Source organism: Micropterus dolomieu, linkage group LG21 (genome assembly GCF_021292245.1).
Source record: "Micropterus dolomieu isolate WLL.071019.BEF.003 ecotype Adirondacks linkage group LG21, ASM2129224v1, whole genome shotgun sequence".
NCBI lineage: Eukaryota > Metazoa > Chordata > Actinopteri > Centrarchiformes > Centrarchidae > Micropterus > Micropterus dolomieu.
Window position 1 is genome coordinate 32748549 of NC_060170.1, and position 19891 is coordinate 32768439.

Sequence of the window (19891 nt, forward strand, 5' to 3'; positions counted from 1 at the left end):
TACAGATGATCCTGACTGCCAGGAACATTGTGATCGCTACGGGTGGACGGCCCAAGTACCCTACAAATGTAAGTAACATAGCTATCATCATCCCCCCCACCCCACCCCCGAGATGTTTCTCTGCCAGCACGTGTTGTTTGGTTGATTGGTTACCAGGTAGACAAACAAATGAGCAAAGAGAGACCCTACAGCGGCAGAGTAGCCAAAACCACTGAAGTGAATGTGGTTTGGAGCCATTACACTATGACACACAAACATGCCTTAACACACAAAGGAAGGCAGGTTTTAGACTTTTTAACAATACTGATAGATCTGTTGATAGTTGGTTGGATAGTTCTGGTCACAGCTTTAACTCTCATTACAGATCCCTGGAGCAATGGAGCACGGCATCACAAGTGATGACATCTTCTGGCTGAAAAAGTCGCCCGGGAAAACGTGAGGACGTCCTCCACCTAACTACACACACACACACACACACACACACACACACACAGACCCGCCCCCCTCATATTAAATTATATTATTAAGCAGATTTTAACCAGCCAGTGCCCTTTACATCAGATTATATGCTGTGATAATGGTCTGCATGCAGTTTCAGCTATTCTACAGTGCTGAAAGTAAAAAGTCCTAGTAATGTTGGTGATTTGCCTTCTGTTGCTTCAGCTCCAAAATAACAATATCCTCCTAGAATCCATGCATTTGAGAATGTGTAGGATTGTTGCCATCTACACAAAGAGCCTGAAGGGAAACAGAACCTCTAACCTCTCTTGTATTAATGCTAAACTCTAAGTCACCGCGCTACCTTGCTCGCTGACACGACACGTCCCACGGTCACGCACTGTAATCATTCATCAGTGACATGCAGTTTGTTTTTCTCCCTTCCTGTCAGCCTGTCCTCGCCTCATGATTCAGATTAGCGGTGTGCATCCTGACCTTTACAGAACAAGCCCTTTAATCCAGCCTTTTAGCCCCTGTCATCGCCTGGTTAATTGGTCTCTCCCTGACGTTTCCTCTTGGCACAACGCACAGACGGTGACTAGCGGTTGTGGTGTACCTGGCCTGTGGTTGTTGTTTGCTTCACGATGACAGATTAGCGGAAATAATGATTCGGATATTTAAGCTTCGTACTGTATATATCTAGGCTGTCTGCACCTGGGGCATGAGGTTTTTAATTGTTGTTAATTATATAATTTTTTTTCTGTTTTGGCAGATACTTAGTGCTTGTGTGATTTTGGCGACGGGTACGCAGCACTTAATTAAATTATTTTGTTCTGTTTAGGACCATCAGTTCCTCTATAATTTTAATTGTAAAATGTGTGGTATTATGTATCGTTCTGTATGTCATTCCACTTTTTGACCACTTGGTGGCAACACAAAATAATTTACAATAAACATATCTACAGGAGTGCACTGTAATTATCCTTCAACAATTACCACCGTAGTATTCACCCATTCAACAAAACACCTTTGTATATGAAGCAGAATTATCTATTCAGAGAGACCACTTGAGCTCAGGAAGTCCTTTGATGTAAGAGTGTGATGGTTAGTGGAGTCCTCTACCTCCCCGCAGGCTGTTAAGGTGATAGTTGTGGGTTAACATTAGCTTTAGCTCCCTCATAAGGGTGCTCGCACACTGGAGCTGGAGATGTTGTGCTGTCAGCTGTCAGCTGTGCAGGTGATGTCCAAGAGGCTGTTTATGCCGACAGGGCTGGTGTGTGAGGGGGTCCAGGCGAGTGAAGGGCGTCTAATGGGTCTTGGAGCACATAACACACCTGAGTGACAGATCTGGCCCCGGGGCCGAAGCCCAGAGCTGGCTGCCAGCATCATGCTATCATGAGACAGCGCTGAGCACGTGCCAGCAGGACTGTGATACTGGTCTAGGGATAGGCCAGTACTTGAATGAGTTAAAGAGAGTATGTGGGTTTGTGTTGTGTAGTGGACAAGGACTTCACAGGAATGTGTTTTAGCAGTTTGTTGCAAAGCACTACAGATGGCTTCAGCATGACTTCCTAGAATTTGTAGAAAAAGACAAAACATTTACAGGGTCTCTTTTGCATGCGTGCACTCTACAGTACCACAAACAGCATATCAAAGTGTCCCCAACCAGCCAGCTACACAGCAGCCCTGCCACACTTTTAACTCTCTCCTAATTTACAGATAAATGCATAGATTAAAATTAATAGATATTCATGTTTGAAATGTAATAATATCATTAAAAATCTGTTGACAGTAAACAGAGTGAGAAACGTGTGTACCTTTCCAGGGAATAGCCCAGAATGAAAGGAAGTGAAGCTGGTACAACACATAATTTGTAAAATAAAACCGTCAGTATACATCCTGTTAAAACCAAGAACATTTTTCTTTATAGAAGAGCGTATGACTTGTACATGAAGACAATAAATCATAACATATTCAGAACTCTTCAGGAACCCCCAGTAAGTAGAAAATTCATTCAAAGTTATTATTATACTTGTCAAAATAAAAGTTTTGGGATTTATAATGCCCTGTTTAATTATTTAATAGTATATTGGTCTAATAAATATCTTTTTAATGAAAATTTACATCTGCCTGTTAAGTGTTATCCACTTCAGACAATTAACTGGATGTGTTTGTTTAAATACGGTAATAATAGCACGTGCCTATCAGAAGCACTTTCAACTTTATTTTACTCTGACGACAATGGAACAAGAGAAATATTTGGGTTCAAGGCATCCTCATTGTTACATTGTCATGCGGCCCATGTAGCTTTAACAAAAAGGCGAAGGCAAACTGAAATGCCTTCAGAAAATGTAATAAAGGTAAGTTGAACTTACATCAAGCCTTGCAACAAAACCACCCACATATTAGACAGATACACAGGAGTATCCACATCTAGTGTTTATCTGTGTTGGGGCTTCCACAGGCAGCCAATAGCAAAGCTCCTTCCTTCAGTGAAGCCTTGGCTTGAGCCTCCAACTACAAGCGACCAATCCACTGCCAAACCTCAAGAGATTTATAATGTTTCTGTTTGTTGTTTGGCTTCTTGTTCACTCTGTTACTTCAAATGGGAGATTAGTGTTGTATGAGACATTAATCACGCTGGGACTAGATAACATTTATTAGACACATTAATAGTTTTGACTCTTTCATGTCTGTGATACTTCCCTTAATCCAGCATGGTGAACTGGCTTTCTCTATACTTTAAAATACACTTGTTAAAACATGACTGTCAGAGATGACCTAATCAGTGTATGCATTGGTTACTGTAAGGAAATATTAGTATGGGTATGTTTCTTTTTCCTGAGAGTTAAATATATTGACTGCATCTCCCTTCATTGTTGAAAGGGGTCAGAAGGGCTGTGAAAGATCTATAGCATGATCTTTTAATTGAATAATGTAGCAGCTGTACAGACTCCAGGCCAGTGTACCTAGAGAGGCAAGATGGGCTCGGGGAAAGGAGACAGTTTCTCAGTGATGAAAGTGTAGCAGCAAGCTAAAGCTCTTTACCTAATCTGCTTTAATCCACTGCACAATACGTGCTAAGTGCAGCTGTGCATTACAGAGACAGAGAGAAAATGGGCACCGGGGCTTTTAGTGGTTAGTGTTAGCATGGACAAGAGCAGGATGTGCCGCAGGCAGCCTGAGCTGTCAGGTGGAGCAGACCTGAGAGAAAGAGGCTTGGGTTGCAGAGGTAAAAACAAGGGAGAGAAGGGCCTCTTATATGCGGGTGACGGGCATCACTCAGCTGGCTGATGTGTGGACTTGAGCCCTGAACATGGCCCACCCCATCTGCAGGGATTAGCCTAAATGCTGGCAATTAGCACTCTTCACTGCCACAGATCTCTGGAGCTGGATTAGATGTGTGATTCTCTTGGACCACACACACACACACACACACACACACACACACACACACACACACACACACACACACACACACACACACACACACACACACACACACACACACACCTTTTACTGTCCCAGTTTCCTACATTTTCTTCACACCACTTCACCTCCCTCTGAGGTTATGAAGTTTTATAATTCATCACCTCTCTAATTTTGGGATTTAAAGTAAACATTTTCAACTTTGGACTTGCTTTATTTTATTTGGCCAAAGTGTGCTGCGCCAATGATGAAGTGTATTTGTATTGTATTATTAGTTCAGCTAATTATCATGTGTTTTACAGGCTTGTGGTTGGAGCCAGCTGTATCCTTTGTCTGCCAGACAGCTTGTATATGAAGCCACTGTATAAAAGTCCACTGGTAATTAGTAAAGTTAGTAACTCATCAAAAAAAGTAACATTGGCATCAGACCAGCTGGAAATAGTATTTCTAAATAACTCTTGACACTTGTGTTAAACTCAGCGTGCCATATCTGCTGTACTGCATTGAGACCCTTCAACAGGATTTCAGTCTGACATGAATTATGCACCGTCCATTTGGTAAACAATGATACAGAGAGAAGAAGAAACATAGTGATATCACAGGAGTGTTATCTTTTATGTGTTAGGGCCACACAGCAGTAGTTGCTGTACTGTATGCCAACTAAGAAAAACAATCCTCAACCTAGTGTTGCTCAGATGTGGCTCTGGAGTGTGCGGGCTTCCTCACAGGCCTTGGCTTGGACACAACAGTGATGGTTCGCAGCATCGCCCTCCGGGGGTTTGATCAGGTATTGCTCCCTGAGCTACAGTCTGCATATTCTAGATGCCGTGATAGTGTTTTTTGTGTCGTGTTTGAAGGTGAATATTCTCTTTTGGTTTATGCAGCAAATGGCAGGTCTAGTGACGGACTACATGGAGGCATATGGGACCAAGTTTGCATGGAAGTGTATCCCAAAGAGAGTTGACAAACTCTCCACAGGAGCCCTGCAGGTGACCTGGACTGACACCCACACAGGCACCGAGCACAAGGACAACTTCGACTCTGTGTTATGGGCAGTTGGTGAGTGTGTGGGTCACATCTTGGGGTCTGCAGTGAGTTTTATGTGAACAAACATTTAAATATTAAGTTTTGGCCTGATAAAAGGACCAAAAAACTATAAGACTATGTCAAGCATTTCTTGCATAGCCTCACACCTTGAATATAACACTATAAACATAGCTTTGAAAGGCATGCGTTAGGTGAGACTTGACTCCGACTCGTCACAAGTGACTCCAGAGTTGCCTTGGAGTTGGAGACTTTGCTTGGACTTGTCTTCATTGACTTGTGACTTGACGAAGATTTTCGTATCAATTGCATCTAGACTCGAGTTGGACTTCAAAATAGCTCTGACAGATGTCTGAGCCTTATCATTTAGTTGTGTACACTACTTTTAATTATAAACCCACCTTGCCACAACAACAATTTTTTTTTATAAACCAGATATTAAAAAACATGAATTAGTAAATTAGCAGTATTTAACTCTGTATGCCCTATCTTTAAAACCTCTCTAGGTATCACATGTAATACACCACTCCTATTGTTTCTCCCTGAAATAAAACACTGGGATGAATGTTCTCCCTGCCACCATCAGTTTCATTGTCATCCTCAATAGAGTGCAGAGTCAGCAGATAGTAGAGGAATCAAGGCTGAAAACAAAGTAATAAAGCCTGAGTGATGGGACTGGCCGGGGGAAGTGTTAATCACCCACCGCTGGCTGTCTGGCTCTCTGGTTGGAGAGGGGCAGGACGGGGCAGGATGCACCCAGGCACGGGTCACCGCGTTCCCCTCTTTGTTCTCCTTCTCCGGGCCTTCCTGCTCATGCCAGCTCTATGGAAACCAACCCCGCATCTGTCACTGCCATCCCTGCCCGCGGCCCTCTGCCTGCCGTTACCACCAGCCCTCCTCCTCCTCGTCCTCCTCCTCCTTCTCATCTCTCCATTCTCTTTTCTATCATTTCACTTCTCCCGTTCCACCAGCAGTATGAGTAACAATGGAGGGAACATCCGTCAGGGCCTCTGCCGTCGGTTTATTTGTGTTGAGTGGTTTCAAAGACAAATCTGTGAAGGTGAAGTTCTGAAAATCTGACTACCAGGCTTTTCCAGTGCCTGCTTCACCCAGACTGGTTCTTTATTTGGCTGTTGTGAGAGGGAGAGAGAGGAGAGCGTCCTCTTCTTATGCGTGTGACAGCGAAAAGGATGTGTGTGACCCTGCAGCTGACATGACGTTCGTTCTTCCCTCCTGTGGCTCACATTGTCTCAGCGTGAGACTGCCGGTGAGAATGACATTTGCATTGAGTGCATGTATCATTAGATACTCTGACATGCGTGAGATGCTGCAACCCTTATGTTTCCTATATTCATTAGATCGAGAGTTCTCACACAAACTCTTGATATTTTGGGACCCGACAAAACAATTTAATTTCGATTCCAATCCACTGTGCACCAAAGTAGTAGTATAGAATATTTTAGCCTGTTTTTAACCTCTTTCAATTTACACTTTACATTAAATGCAGCAAATAATTTGCTAGTTTTTATTAGTTTGTCCAACAGCAGCGCCAGCATAATCAAGTTCCTTTATCTTATTTCAAAACAATGTTGCATATTAAAAGGTTTCCTGAAAATGTGAAAACACCAGCAGCAATATCCTTGTGTTAGTGCTACCAGCTAAAACCTTGCAAGGACCCAGCTACGTCCAGGACCCCTTTTGTTCCCATACAGTTTAGTGAGAACCAGTAACAACATAGCCTCTGCTCTTTGATGTGTGCATGCAGAAGTTATGAGTACAAGGCCACTTCCCTTTACTGTGACCTTACACTAGGGGCCAGGCAGGGTCCCAGGCCTCTGTGGAGTTATTAAAGGCCAGAGGGGACCGGGGACAGTATCACCACTGTCTGCCACATCCTTCTCCACGGCCCTGCCTCCCTCCACCTTTCCCCTGCTCCTTCCTGGCCTCATGGCCGCTCCCCTGTCCAGGTGTGCCCGCAGAAACACACCAGGAAACAGAACATTTCCATGCTTCCTGTCTACAAGTGGACAGTAGGCACATTAGTCTTTCTCCTCACTGCGCTCTACAGTACTCAAGGATGTCATTTAAAAACATTTCTTTTTAAGGACATTGGCTTGTCTCGGTTTTATAAGTTTCAGATGACGTTCCTGAATGTTGCTCTTGTGTTTCTAAACAGTTTTACCCTGTGGGGTTGCCAACACTAACTTGCAGTGCAATTAGGAAACAACATTTGAAGTGACCAAAAATAGTCTTATTCCATGGTCACTGAATATCAGCTCGAAAATACTGCAGCAGTACCAGCGCTCAAAACCAAATACTGGCTGAACAGTTGTAAATAAAACTGATCATCTAAAGATAAACATAACACAATTCAGTATTCTTGTTTCTGTCACATTGTGGTGTGGCTCAATTTTAAGCATTTCTGTTATTGTGGCAAGAATTTTAAATTGTGTTTTATTTTGAAAGCATTGTCCCCTTTCCTTTTAAGCTTATGTCAGTGTACAGTTAAGCGCTCACTGTATGAGTCTGTGTTTAAAGGTCGCGCGGATTCTTAAACTATAAAATGGACGTGCAGAGGACAGACTGGATGATGGCTGTGTAGAAGTGGATCTGCAGCTCCTTAGGCAGGTTGAGCTTCCTGAGCTGGTGCAGGAAATACATCCTTTCCTGGGCCTTCTTGATGATGGTTGGTGCTCCCACTTTAGGTCCTGGGATAAAGTGGATCCCAGGAAGGATTCCACAGCAGACACAGGGCTGTTGGGGGGCAGAGTGCAGTGCAGTGAGTTTTCGTGACATTTCCCGACATCTTTTGTTATGTACTTGCCTAGTGAGCTCTTTATCGATTTGCATCTTAAAAACTTTTTGGCCTGAAACAGAATACATCCTGTACGATCTGTTCCCCTTGGAAAAACAGTCTCCCCCCTCATGTTGCTCTCTCTTTTGTCCTTGTTCATTTGATTGATCAGATAAGCGTCCAGCTCTCATTTAAACACGGAGAGGGTTGTTGGGGCTAATTAGCCTAGCAGTGTAGAGGCTTCCTCTTAATGTCACAACAGGCTTTGTTCAGATTGGCATATCTTTTGGTTCTGTGTGTGTCCCAGCTTCAACCAAGTCCCTTATCAGCCAGCTAATGTTGTTGTGTCCTCGCTGTACAATGGCGCTCCGGTCACTGCTACAGTACAGCAGTGACCGGAGCTACAGACAGGAAGGCCAGATATGTAAAGAGAGAGTCTATACTTGCCAGTCAGATCCTTACTGATGTGTGTTTTTGTAGGCCAGGACTGATAACTGATGCTGAAATTCAATACTTTTAAAGCAGAAAATATCAAGTATTTCATTTTTCAACGAGACAACACACATTTATTCTTGTCGGGGAGGTAAAGCCACCCTAAAGGGTGTGGCTCCACTGAAATTCAGACTTATGAAACATTTTAATTTAATGTTCCTTTTTTAGCATTTATAGTTAGTGTATAGTAATTTACAGTTTTATTTAAACACTTCATCAGTTGTTTATAACACTGTACTGTACTTGTCAGCAGATATAACTACAATGTATTTGCCATCCATTATAACTTTTTATTTGAAGCCACTGTAACTGGTGTTTAAAGGTAATAAATAATTGATAACAAAGTATGCAGTAACATAGCTGTAATCATATTTACTGATCCTTACAGTGTATTATAAAGCATATAAATCCTTCACAGCCAGGTTTAAAACTGTTTTTAAATGTGTTTAAAACTCATTCATTCATCTCATGGCCTTCAGCATAGATAGAGTGAAGCCATATTGTTTCAATTCTTGATAATAAATCAACACATATATTATTGATGAATTATATAAATGCATAATATTTCATATTAATATAAAGGATGGAGATATGTTAAGTTTTTTTTATGCAGAAACAAAAACTAGAGAGCACACTTCCATTAGACGGCTAAATGTAAAATGTAAAGCAAAGTTCCACTATAAGAATGAAATGTATTTGCAGACTGTTCTAGTGTTATGGACATGTAAGACAAGAAAATATTTTTTCTTGCTTTCGGGAATTGGTCATGACTGCGTAACTTCCCCTCTCTCATCCTTCACTGTGCTCTCCATTGCCTTCAACCACCCATGCTGTGGAGCACTAGACCGGTCCCAGTGGCCCCCCTGGTCTGAGAAGAGGCGGAGGACGTTGTTCTTCGGCTCCAGCCAGGAAAAGGGGTCTCGGGGGTTTGTTATTTTTGCTGTCCGATAGCATCTACATGGGTAGCTCATGGCTGGGTGTTTATTATGCTACCCAGGCAGGTTGTGAGGAGCTATGGAGAAGTGGGGGGGGGGGGGGGGGGGGGGGGCGAATGGTCCATGCACCATCACCATAGAGACTCAGTGTCGACAGTATCAGTCAGCCGTCCCCCAGGAAGCGGCAGAAATCACACCTCGGGTGTCCCGGGGGTCGATTGGGATACCGATTCCCAGCTGCTCATCAGTTGCTCCTCCTCTCGAGCTCTCCCTCTCAGCTGGCCAGATGTTGTTGTTTTCCAACCAACAGTCCAAAACCCAGAGATATTCAATTGAAAAAGATATAAAACTGAAAAAACCAACAAATCCTCAGCTCTAGGGATGGCAACGTCGGTCCACCATTTTGGTTCTGACTTAAAAAATCTCAGCAACTTTCTAATTTCTATTGAATTTGCTACAGGCATTCATTGTTTCCAGAGGATGAATCTTGATTTTACACTGACCTTTCCTCTAGTGCCCCTTAACAGTTGTAGTTGTGAGTGAAACTAATAGATGAATTGCAGTGAACTATACAGATAGTCCCCGTCTGTGGGCGATTATAGTGATTTTGGTGCCGCTAGCATGTAGACTTTTATTCTTGTAATTTTATAAATGAAAACTATCAGAATTAATGGCAGTTAATCTTTTTCTTTGTCCCCAGAGATTCATCGTCCGGTTGGAAAAGCTCTCATCATGCGAGATAGTCTGATGAAACAGTCAATTCTTTATTGTTAGGTAATTCCTGAAGGTCAGGTTTGGCTGTTGGTCACCAATGAAGATAAATCAGAGAACGTTAATGTATTAGCAAGTCCTCTCTCTTAGTGCCCCAGTTGCATGCTACTGTAGGTGTTAGGAACACTGTACAGATATCCCGTAATTTTTGGACAAGCTTTTCTGTGTTGGATGGGCAGTGGTGGCCTTAAAACCTCAGCTTAAAACTTTGTGAACACAGTACAGAGAGCTTCTCTCCTCTCCCAGACCTTTAACTCTCCTGAGTTGTAATGCAATATTCTCCTTGTGTTGTTTCCTTCCATTGACCTCAGGCAGAGCCCCTGAAACCAAAGCCCTGGGCCTGGACAAGCTTGGTGTGCAACTCAACAAGGAGACGGGGAAAATAGTGGTAGGCGCTGCTGAATCCACCTCAGTGCCAAACATCTATGCTTTTGGTGACATCGGCGAGGTAGGCATCCTCAACAGACACTGACAGCAGAAACAGCCATAGATGAAAAACACTCATAACACATATCAGCTCTGGAGAATTTGTTTTGTACCATGACAGAAAATTTGCATGTCATAAACTGATCAAAATGAACTGTAGTAGGTAGAAATTCTTGACCCGTGAGTCAGAGATGAACTGGGTGCTAACAGAGACGTTATATAAAGAAGACATGCCACTTTAAGAATCCTCAATACAACTCTATGGGGAAAGCCTGTAACGCCACAAACCCCACTGCTGTATGTGTAAAAATGATGACAATAATTGTAATATCAACCATTTTTTCCCCCTTCAAATGTTTCTGACCTCATTCACACACAATATGTAGAAAAGTATTAAACTGAATTGAATTGAACATATTGACAAAAAGGCCTATTGAGCTGTATTTTTGTCTGCACATTAGCAAACTGAGCTTTGCGCATTTTATGAAGGATGACCACATACAGACAGGAGGTTAGGTTAGAATTATTGTCCACGATGAGGAAAATTATCTATGGGTTCATCACAATCAACATGGGTTACAAATAAGACACTTGGAGAGTTCAATCATAAGCAATCGGATACAGTTCAATAGGTCTATTGCAAAAAGTACAGAGTACAAAAGTGCAGATTCAACAAACATGCCTTCATAGTTATTTATTACAATAAATAATAATCATTCTCTTAAAGGTAGGACATTTTCCAGCCTGCCTATACTCCCTGGCACTGCCACTGTGTGTTCCAAGCTGAACCAGCCATGTTAAAACTAGTTATACCTGCTGCATGTAATGTCAGTGTTGTTATTTCACCACAACCAGCTGTGTTCTTCCTTCCTGCCTCCCAGGCCTCATGACACACACACACACACACACACACTGTTTTTGACTGGCAGGTCTCTTTGATGAGTTGTGCTTCAAACCAATCTGTCTGTCATCCTTTCACAGCAGCAAAGCAGGATGGTTGATATCTCAATTTGTCCAGTGCTCGTTTTTGTTGTTTTTTTTTCTCAGAAAAGAGTGCCAAGAAATGCATTAAAATGACGAATGACAGTTACTGGAATACCAGAGCACGCATCCATATACATGCAGAGGTGCAGGAGATGTTTTGGACAACAGGAGGTGCGGTGGTAATTTAACAGGTTTAAGTCATGCCTTTAGAATTGCCCCGCAGCCTTACTGTTTCCTGCACCATTCAGCTGTGTGTGTGTGCGTGCGTGTGTGTGCGTATGTGCATCCAGGACTATGTGTTTGTCTGTTTTGGCAGACATCCAGAACAATAAAGGCAAAAAACACAGGAGCAGAGCTGTGCTAGATGGTTTAAATGTTGAGCACATATGTCAGTCAGTGACTCATGGTCCACCTTGTCTGTCTGTATTTACACCAATTTAAAATAAAAACAGATGACCAAATGGTTTTAACTTCACACTTCTGTCAAGGTAAAACACACTTTTAAAATCATTTGCGACTTTAAGAATTAGACTTGCATCGTAAGTGTTGTAAGTGCTTAAATTAAATGAAATTGTCTTGTTTTAGGGCCGCCCTGAATTGACACCAACGGCCATTAAAGCGGGAAAGCTTCTTGCGCGCAGACTGGCTGGTCAAAGCACTGAGCTCATGAACTACGACAATGTAAGACACACACACACACACACACACACAGACACACACTCAGAGGCTGATAATTGCCCTCCATCTTTCTACAGCTTGGCTGTTATGAGTTTCCTCCATGGTATTAAAATACAAACCAAAAGCAATAATTACTCCATAATACTTGACAACTTTCAGACCTGAATAAAGACCATAGTTGAAAAACGCAGTTTTTATTTTATAAAAGGGTTCCAGTTTAACGAATATGTTGATACTTGATTCATTAGCCAGATATTTTCTCAATTAATTGGATCATATGGTTAATAAAATGTCAGACATTTGTGAATATTGTTCATTATTGGATTTTTAAATGATCATAATGGTTGCACAATTTTCAGTCAAACAACTTACTTGTTTTAATTGGCATTTTGTTTTAACTGTAGTTTTAAGGTGTGTGTGTTTTTCAGGTGCCCACCACAGTTTTCACTCCCCTCGAGTACGGCTGTGTGGGTCTGTCTGAGGAGGAGGCTGAGAAAAGGCATGGAAAAGACGGCATAGAGGTAAGGTAGTGCCGTGCATTTAATAATATAATACAGCTAGAACTAGAATGTGGCAACTCAAGTGCCTGCTATTTTATTAATATATAAATATATAAAGTAAACTGCAGTGTTTAGGTGAAAAATTTGACATAAATTTTTTTAAATACAAAATTAATTGTAATCATATTTTATGTACAATGGTCCTATGTAAGTTGTGTAAAAGTCTTTTACTTACTTTCTATGACGTTAATTAAACTGATCTCATTATAAGGAATTATAATCTCTTTATAATATAACGCAGAACTGGTGTTGCATTGGTCTATTGTAACTTTCTTGAATTGTAATTTTTGTTTCTTCACCATGAAAAGCTACATGCACAAAGAAAGTTACACGGGCATTGCTAGTGGCTTGTTACTGCCTGCCTGCCTACAGCCTGCATAAAAAAACTATACTATTGTTAATTTTAACCCCTATACTCCTAAACAAACAAACATTGACACACGCATACAATGCAACAGCAAGCAGCTCTGTGTTTTACACGCTTGCGTATGTGAGCAATGTGCAACATGCTAGCCAACACCTGCACGAGGCCGCCGATAAACGGTTTAGCCAGTGAGGTTGGGCTCCTTGCTGTGACTGACGGGCGAGCAGGAGGCCTGATTGAGGTGTGTATGGGGTGTTGACAGGCACGCTGAGATCTGAGGAAGAGCTGCAGCACCGGCCCCCGACAGCTGCATGGCCCTCACAACTTGTGTCGGCACGTTCGCCTGTAGAATAAAACCCACTGCACACACGTTTTCAGTAAGGAGTATGAAATCAATCACTATCATGAGCAACCATAGACGGGCTTTTTTAGAAGATTTTATACAGTGTGTTTGAATTAGTGCTCACAAAATACAGTATGTAACTTGGGGGCCGTGATACTAAATTTAAATAATTATTTTGTTTCATGGTTTTGCAAATAATAATAATCTTAACATTAATGGCCTTTTTATTTGCTTGGAAAACTAACTCTCATTGGGCATGCTGTATTGTCTGCAAAGCCTTTTTTATTCACTGTCCTTATTAGGGATGAGTGATTACACCCCTATCTGTATCTGTTCAACAAAACTAATGATCTGTATCCGGAGCCATACTCGGAATGGGCGGAGCTTAATTCTGACTGGAGGGGCTAACCGGAAGTTGTTATTTAAGCTACTTATTTCAACAGAATAGTCAACCCTAGTACTTGTTTTCTATTAGTTTCATATTTTCAGAAATGCATCTCTTATGTGCACAGAAAGAGATCAGCATCACTGCTGCATATTAATAAGCTTTGCTGGTTAAAGCAAAGATCCACAAGAGGCTATCTTGAAATCACTGTAAAGTTCTTTATATTTCTGTAATTATTATTGTTGTTTTGTTTTGTTTTGTTTTTTGTTTGTTTTTTTTTTCTTTCTTTGTTTTGTTGTTGCTGCTCTGTATTGGTGGTTCTGTGTGTGTTTGTCTGTACATTGACGAATGTCTAATTGTACTTTTTCTAAAATAAAATGTATATAAATCATAAATCATTTCTGCTGTTGATATGACTTGTCCTCTGTTTTTCTGTCTGAGTAGGTCTACCATGCTTTCTACAAGCCTCTGGAATACACTGTGGCAGAGCGTGATGCCAGCCAGTGCTACTTAAAGGTAAACTGCCAACCTGAGTTTCTTTTAGAGTTATTTCTGAGGATCTTGTGTTGGCATTTTACACACCGTATAATTTAGTTCTTTGTACAGTATGTTTGTTTGAGAGAAATAATGTGAGTCATCTGACCATTAGGTAATCCTACCAACCTTTGATTTTTGGGGGATTTTGGGATCCACTTGTCTCGCACTACCAACTGAAAATATAAAAGTGATCCTAAAATGTCATGACTGCCACAGCCAAAAACAGATAGGGAAACCATGTGCAGGAAAACAGGTGTAGGGTACACACCTGTCACTAACATCTCCTTGACCTTAGGTGGTATGTGAGCGGGGTGGAGACCAGAAGATCCTGGGTCTGCATTTCACCGGTCCAAACGCCGGAGAAGTCACACAGGGCTTTGCTTTGGGCTTCCAGTAAGTTTATCAAATCCTAGATTTTATTTATGTTTTAATTTGGTGTTTTACTGTATTTATTTTTTATGCAACAATCATCCAAACAATTACAGGGTTGAGTAGATGTGTTTTACCTCTCTCAAAGTCACCAGGATGTGCAGAATGGAATAAGTTGTAGGACTTGACTAACTCTAATTAATTGTTCTCACTCAGCAGTCATGCATTTAGTGAGCGATACATTTCAGTTTATTTCATACAGCAAACATTAAAATATTAGACACTAATCTATCTTCGGGGCTTGTGGTATTGTAAAATGGCTTCCTTGTGTCATTTAGAAAATGACTAATGCTAGTTTTAGGCAGGTAGCTTTTATTTTCTTTGCCCTATGATTCTGCTTGGAGGACCACAAAGGTGGAGTTGACTGCATCACAGAGAGAGTCGTCATTTGCTAAAAACACAGAATTAAAGTCACAATTAAAGCCTTTTTAAATGAAGTCTAAGCCTTGTTATATGTAGTCTGTGATCTCAAATTCACCAAAATATCTAATCCCTCCCAGAATTCTTTACAAAGGACCCGTAATTGCTGGTCTTGAGGTCCAGGTCTAGCCAACATGCCCTTTTTTGGCATTTCTTATCTGAAAATGAAGAATTAAGTACACCTGCTTATCAAGGTTTTGTGCAAACGATGAACTGCCTTAATGAAACTATACAACACATTACCGATACAAATTATAGCTGGGTCCTTTTTTAGGTCCTCTGCAGACACATGCTTTTGTTTCAAAATAAGATAAGGAGGTCAAACTGATACTGAACAATCTGAAGAAAATACTGGACGTTGTAAAGGATATTAGGTAACGACAGTTGTCAGTCATGAGAGAGTATGAGTAAAAGCAAGTTGAATGACCTCTATGTTTGTTTGAATGTTTTTTTTAGATGTGGAGCAACATATTCCCACCTTCTGCAGACCGTAGGTATCCACCCGACCTGTGCCGAGGAGGTGGTCAAGGTCAACATCACAAAGCGCTCCGGTTTGGACGCCACGGTCACCGGCTGCTGAGGTTAAGCCCCTCGGTCTCTGAACACTAATGAGCATGCAGGGTCCCTCTGTGACAGTAAAAAGAATTTAGTCTGGGTTTGCTCTGCTCTTTCTCCTTCTCCCTGTCCTCCTATATGGCTCCAAAATGGCCCCCAGTTTCACAGTGCTTTGTAGGATCGCAGGGTCACTTCATAGTCCAGTCATGCAGGTCATCACTTGCTTGCCAGGATAGTGTCACTGATGTGTGATAACCAGGACTGCGATTGTCCCATAAAACAGGCATGTTGTGAGTGTATGCTCTAAAAGCTCAGGGCTATAGATCAGGTCAGTGAGAGCCATGGCCTCAGAGCGAGCGTCTTTTAAATAAACAGGCTCATCAATCAGAATTAAGGCCTGCGCTCAGAGTTTTTTTGAAATCGTTCGAGAACCGTAGAGCGAGCCTTAAAGTTTTTCTGAATATATATATTCTGCAAATATTGTTGTTTCTCCGGCTGTACTTCCTGTCCATTAGTCTTGGAGGTGACACATACCATACACCCCCACAACCCCACCCCCCCATGACACTGATGGATAGCCTCAGGGCCGTCGCCACAGCGACACCGCCCCATTTCCCATGGACACACACAAACAGTCGGTGGGCCGCCTGTCAGTCAGCCAGCTAAGACCTGGCCAGGGAGTCCCGGCTTGTTTAGGGCCCAGCAGACTCCAGACCCCTTCCTTTTCCTCCCATGCCCTTCTCCATACCCAATGTATGAAAGAATACCGTAGGTCTACAAACATGTGCAATCAAAAGCTCTGTGGATGCAACAGCCAAGGCACAGGGAAACTCTACCTGTTTCCAACAGTACTGTGGGAGCTCTGCATTATCTGTACTACTCAAACTTACCCAAAGGTGGCACTATTGCCCTCCTATTCTGCACGCTTTTTCTGAACCAAGAATGGAAGACAGGATAAAGTAGTCACTGGATAAAACATAAGCCTGAATACATTCAGGTTGCACATTTAATCCCCCTAATCCCTATAAAAGATATGTGCTTTTGGATGAAGTTTGAAAGCAGACTGGCTTTATTGGTGCCAAACTGATAAGAGTTATCTGTTGTGTATTTACATGGATGACAGGTTAGGCCTAAAGAGTCATCACCCTGGAAGATAAGGAAAGTTGTTTATATCAATAAAGCAGTAATAGACCTCCACAGTTTGTGCTCAAATGTTCAACCTGCTGGCTTTACTGGACATGTTGGGTTTATTAGGAGGAGGAGGAGGAGGAGGAGGAGGAGGGCTGTCAATGAAGTGGGTTGCTACAGAAATCAGGGCACCTAAGAGGAGGCTGCTGGGAGTAGTTTATTTTTATTTGAAGTCTAATCGGCCCAGTCTGATTAATGATTTCGATGAGGGGAGTGACAGTGTGGCAGGAGATGGAGAGAGGAAAAAGAGAGAGCGAGAGAGAGAGGTACCAAGTTTATTTGGACCTGGGCCAGAGGAGAGAGAGCGACCTGAGTTTCAGCCCTGGTTAAGGAGGAAAGGGGGATTCCTGTGTGCTCTGTTCAGGGCCGAGGTGCTGACTGAAGGACCCTGACCTCCGCTCAGCAGGAACAGCTTGACTCTATCACTCGGAGCACAGAGGGCTCACATGCTGCAGCGCTGCACGGCAGGGGCCTGGGGGGGACTCGGGGTGGAGGGGGTACAGGATGGCCAGGGAACGGACAGAGCCAACAGCCCAGCCAACCAACACAACACCGAGCAGGAGCGGTGTGTTTGCCCAGTGCAACTGAGTCTATGTTCCTGTGCTTAACGAGCCACTTCAGAGACCCCAGGGTGTGCCCAAGGCAACGCGAGGGAAGTTATTGAGGCCATCAGTGTAACCGTAATGTCTGTTTGCTTTTTACCCTCTACTTCCCCTCTTCTTTTTCTCATCCGCTCTAATGCCTTATGCACAGTTTGGCTGCTCACGTGCACAGAATGGAATCAGTATTTAATTGTTTTTCGCAAATCTGTCTTAATGTGAATCATATCTGTTCATTATTGTCGATCAGGCACTCCAGGCCCAATACTTGACCAGTTCGCCTCAGCTGTGCCCCACAGGGAGGTCAGGGTTCAACTTTCAGGGCGGCCAGCTAATGATGACCTGCACTAAAACCCAAAGCTGGGGAGTGCAGGCCTGATGTCACCTGGCCACCAACTTTAGTAATTGTAAATAGAGAAGTGTAGTTTTCCATTAAAGCTTTGTTATACATAATTTATATGTAAAGTAATAATGTATTGGAATGTGTCGGTGTCAACATTAAAGTAATGATGCCCACTGACGGAGTATCCTGTGTTCTACATAAATGACTGAAAGGGCCACTTGCACACTATTGTGTATTTATGTACAGGGAAGTGCGCACGTTCACATAAGCATGTGTAAAGGGTTCCTTTTCAGTAGGCTGTGTTCATTCTGTAAAAACAATATGTATATTTACTGGAAATGAAACCGATAGTTGTGTTTCAGAAAGAAAATAAACCTGAAATGTAACACAAAAAATGTATAAAGTACATAAAAGAATAGTTTCCATTTTTTTTGGAATTATTTCTTTGGAGTATTTTCCTTTCTTGCCCGGAATAAGATAAGAAAATCAATATTACTCTTACGTTTGTATGGTAAATTTGAAACTACAGCCGGTTAGCTTAGTTTAGCATGAAGATTACAAACGGGGAAATCGCTTGCCTGGCTCTGTTCAAAGGCTATGTGAATTTTGTTACCTTGTGTGTATGTGTTTGTTCTAAACTCCGCTAACTGGCAGCTGCCGTTAGATTGATATTTATAATATATGCGAGTGGCATCAGTCTTCTCTTAGCTTTTGGCAGAAAAAAAACAAATAAGTAATTTTTAAAATGTTGAACTATTCCTTTTAAAAAAATCCAAAACGAATATATTACATTTTCGCAGCATTATTATCTGCCTGACAGGGTCGATGTATATGTGCGCCCCTGTGGATCTGTACAGGTTAATCTTAAAATATGGCTCAGTCTTAATATTAAGCAGTGTCACAAGGGGTGGTCACACTTTGACCTGGAGTTGTTTCTGCTGACAGGCAGCTCTGCTATGCAGCCCTGTCACTCAACCTTCTGCACCAACAATGGCAGAAATTCCACTGTGTTTGTTTGGTTAAGGACAGAGCTCTCTGAAACCCCTGAACCTCCTCAGGATTCACAGCAGCCCCACTCACCTCGAGAATGAAGCCAGTGTCAATCCTAAACCAGACAGCGGAGTAGAGTTCACCCGCCATCTCAAGAATAGCCAGTCCCATTTAGCAATTGTGTCTCCTCTGTCGCTCCACAATGGAGCAAACAAGCTAAATCCACCTTGAAATGCACTTAGTAGAACATGTCAACATGTCAGGGTGTGCTCGGTTCTATGCTCCATCTTAATCCAGCCCATTGAATGCTGACAGTTGTCTGTGAGTCAGACATTCACAAAGCCTTTGTCACTTCAGGTCTTGAGCCCTGCCAGCCACGCTGGAAGAGCAGAACCCTCAGACACACGCTAAAACACACATGCAGCCCAACAGCCGGAGCAAAAAGCCTCAGGAGGAGAAGAAACCGATATATGCCTTGTGTAAACATTCGCAGAAAAATGACGCTAGGAACAGAAAAGGCTCAACCTAGGTGAGGATTATCCCTGAGAAATGAATAGGGGCCAATTATGACTGTTGTGTTGTACTGCCAGTATCTGGCTCAAGAGCTGTCAGCCTGAGATGCCTGCAGGGCCTGGATAGGGTGCGGTGGATTGTGGGGGGGTTCCTAAGAAGGCTTCATGTAGAAAAAGGGGCCCGCAGACTGGTAAGCCAAGGTGAGTTCCCAAACGAGATTTTGTTGCTTTCTCGCTCATCTGGCCTCCCAAGTTCAAGACAGTTAGCTCCAAGAACCCACTGAAACCATATACTAAGCCTAATAGTAGGCTCATAAGAAGAACCACTTGGACAAGGGTGTTGTGGATGAGGTTGTATGCTTTTCCTGTCGTTTGCGTACACATTTACCACTGTCTTCTGTGGGGACTTCTCAGTTCAAAGACATATTTTAATCTCAACGCTGGATTGCGACAGTCTGCAGTCTGAGTACTCCCCCTAAGGAATGTCAAGGTTGTCTTGTTTGTTTCAAAAGTCTAAAGACTACATGTTTGATTTTGCAACAACTGTAGCTTCTAGAAAGATCAGCGAACAAATTACCTCCCTTCTTGACTTCTCATTCCACCGCAAACAATAAGAAAAAGTCGATGAGGTCAGCGCTTGTCAGAGTGGGGTCCTGTTGGAAGCCCAGCAGAGGT

At 42.5% G+C, this 19891-nt stretch overlaps 1 protein-coding gene and 1 long non-coding RNA gene across 2 annotated transcripts in view; one reads left to right on the forward strand and one right to left on the reverse strand.

Annotated features, from left to right (window-relative positions):
- The window catches only part of txnrd2.2 (thioredoxin reductase 2, tandem duplicate 2), a 22916-nt gene extending 5025 nt beyond the window's left edge, over positions 1-17891 (forward strand). Inside the window, exons 9-17 of the mRNA XM_046034556.1 lie at positions 4170-4189; positions 4563-4654; positions 4752-4926; positions 10215-10351; positions 11899-11994; positions 12420-12512; positions 14088-14159; positions 14476-14573; positions 15486-17891. Of these exons, the coding sequence (XP_045890512.1) occupies positions 4170-4189; positions 4563-4654; positions 4752-4926; positions 10215-10351; positions 11899-11994; positions 12420-12512; positions 14088-14159; positions 14476-14573; positions 15486-15609 (907 nt within the window). The 3' untranslated portion in view covers positions 15610-17891. The remainder of the gene's footprint in view (positions 1-4169; positions 4190-4562; positions 4655-4751; positions 4927-10214; positions 10352-11898; positions 11995-12419; positions 12513-14087; positions 14160-14475; positions 14574-15485) is intronic.
- LOC123960060 overlaps positions 1-19123 on the reverse strand; it is a 22710-nt gene extending 3587 nt beyond the window's left edge. Inside the window, exon 1 of the long non-coding RNA XR_006822427.1 lies at positions 18795-19123. This is a non-coding gene — a long non-coding RNA (uncharacterized LOC123960060). The remainder of the gene's footprint in view (positions 1-18794) is intronic.
- Positions 19124-19891: the final 768 nt, after the last annotated feature.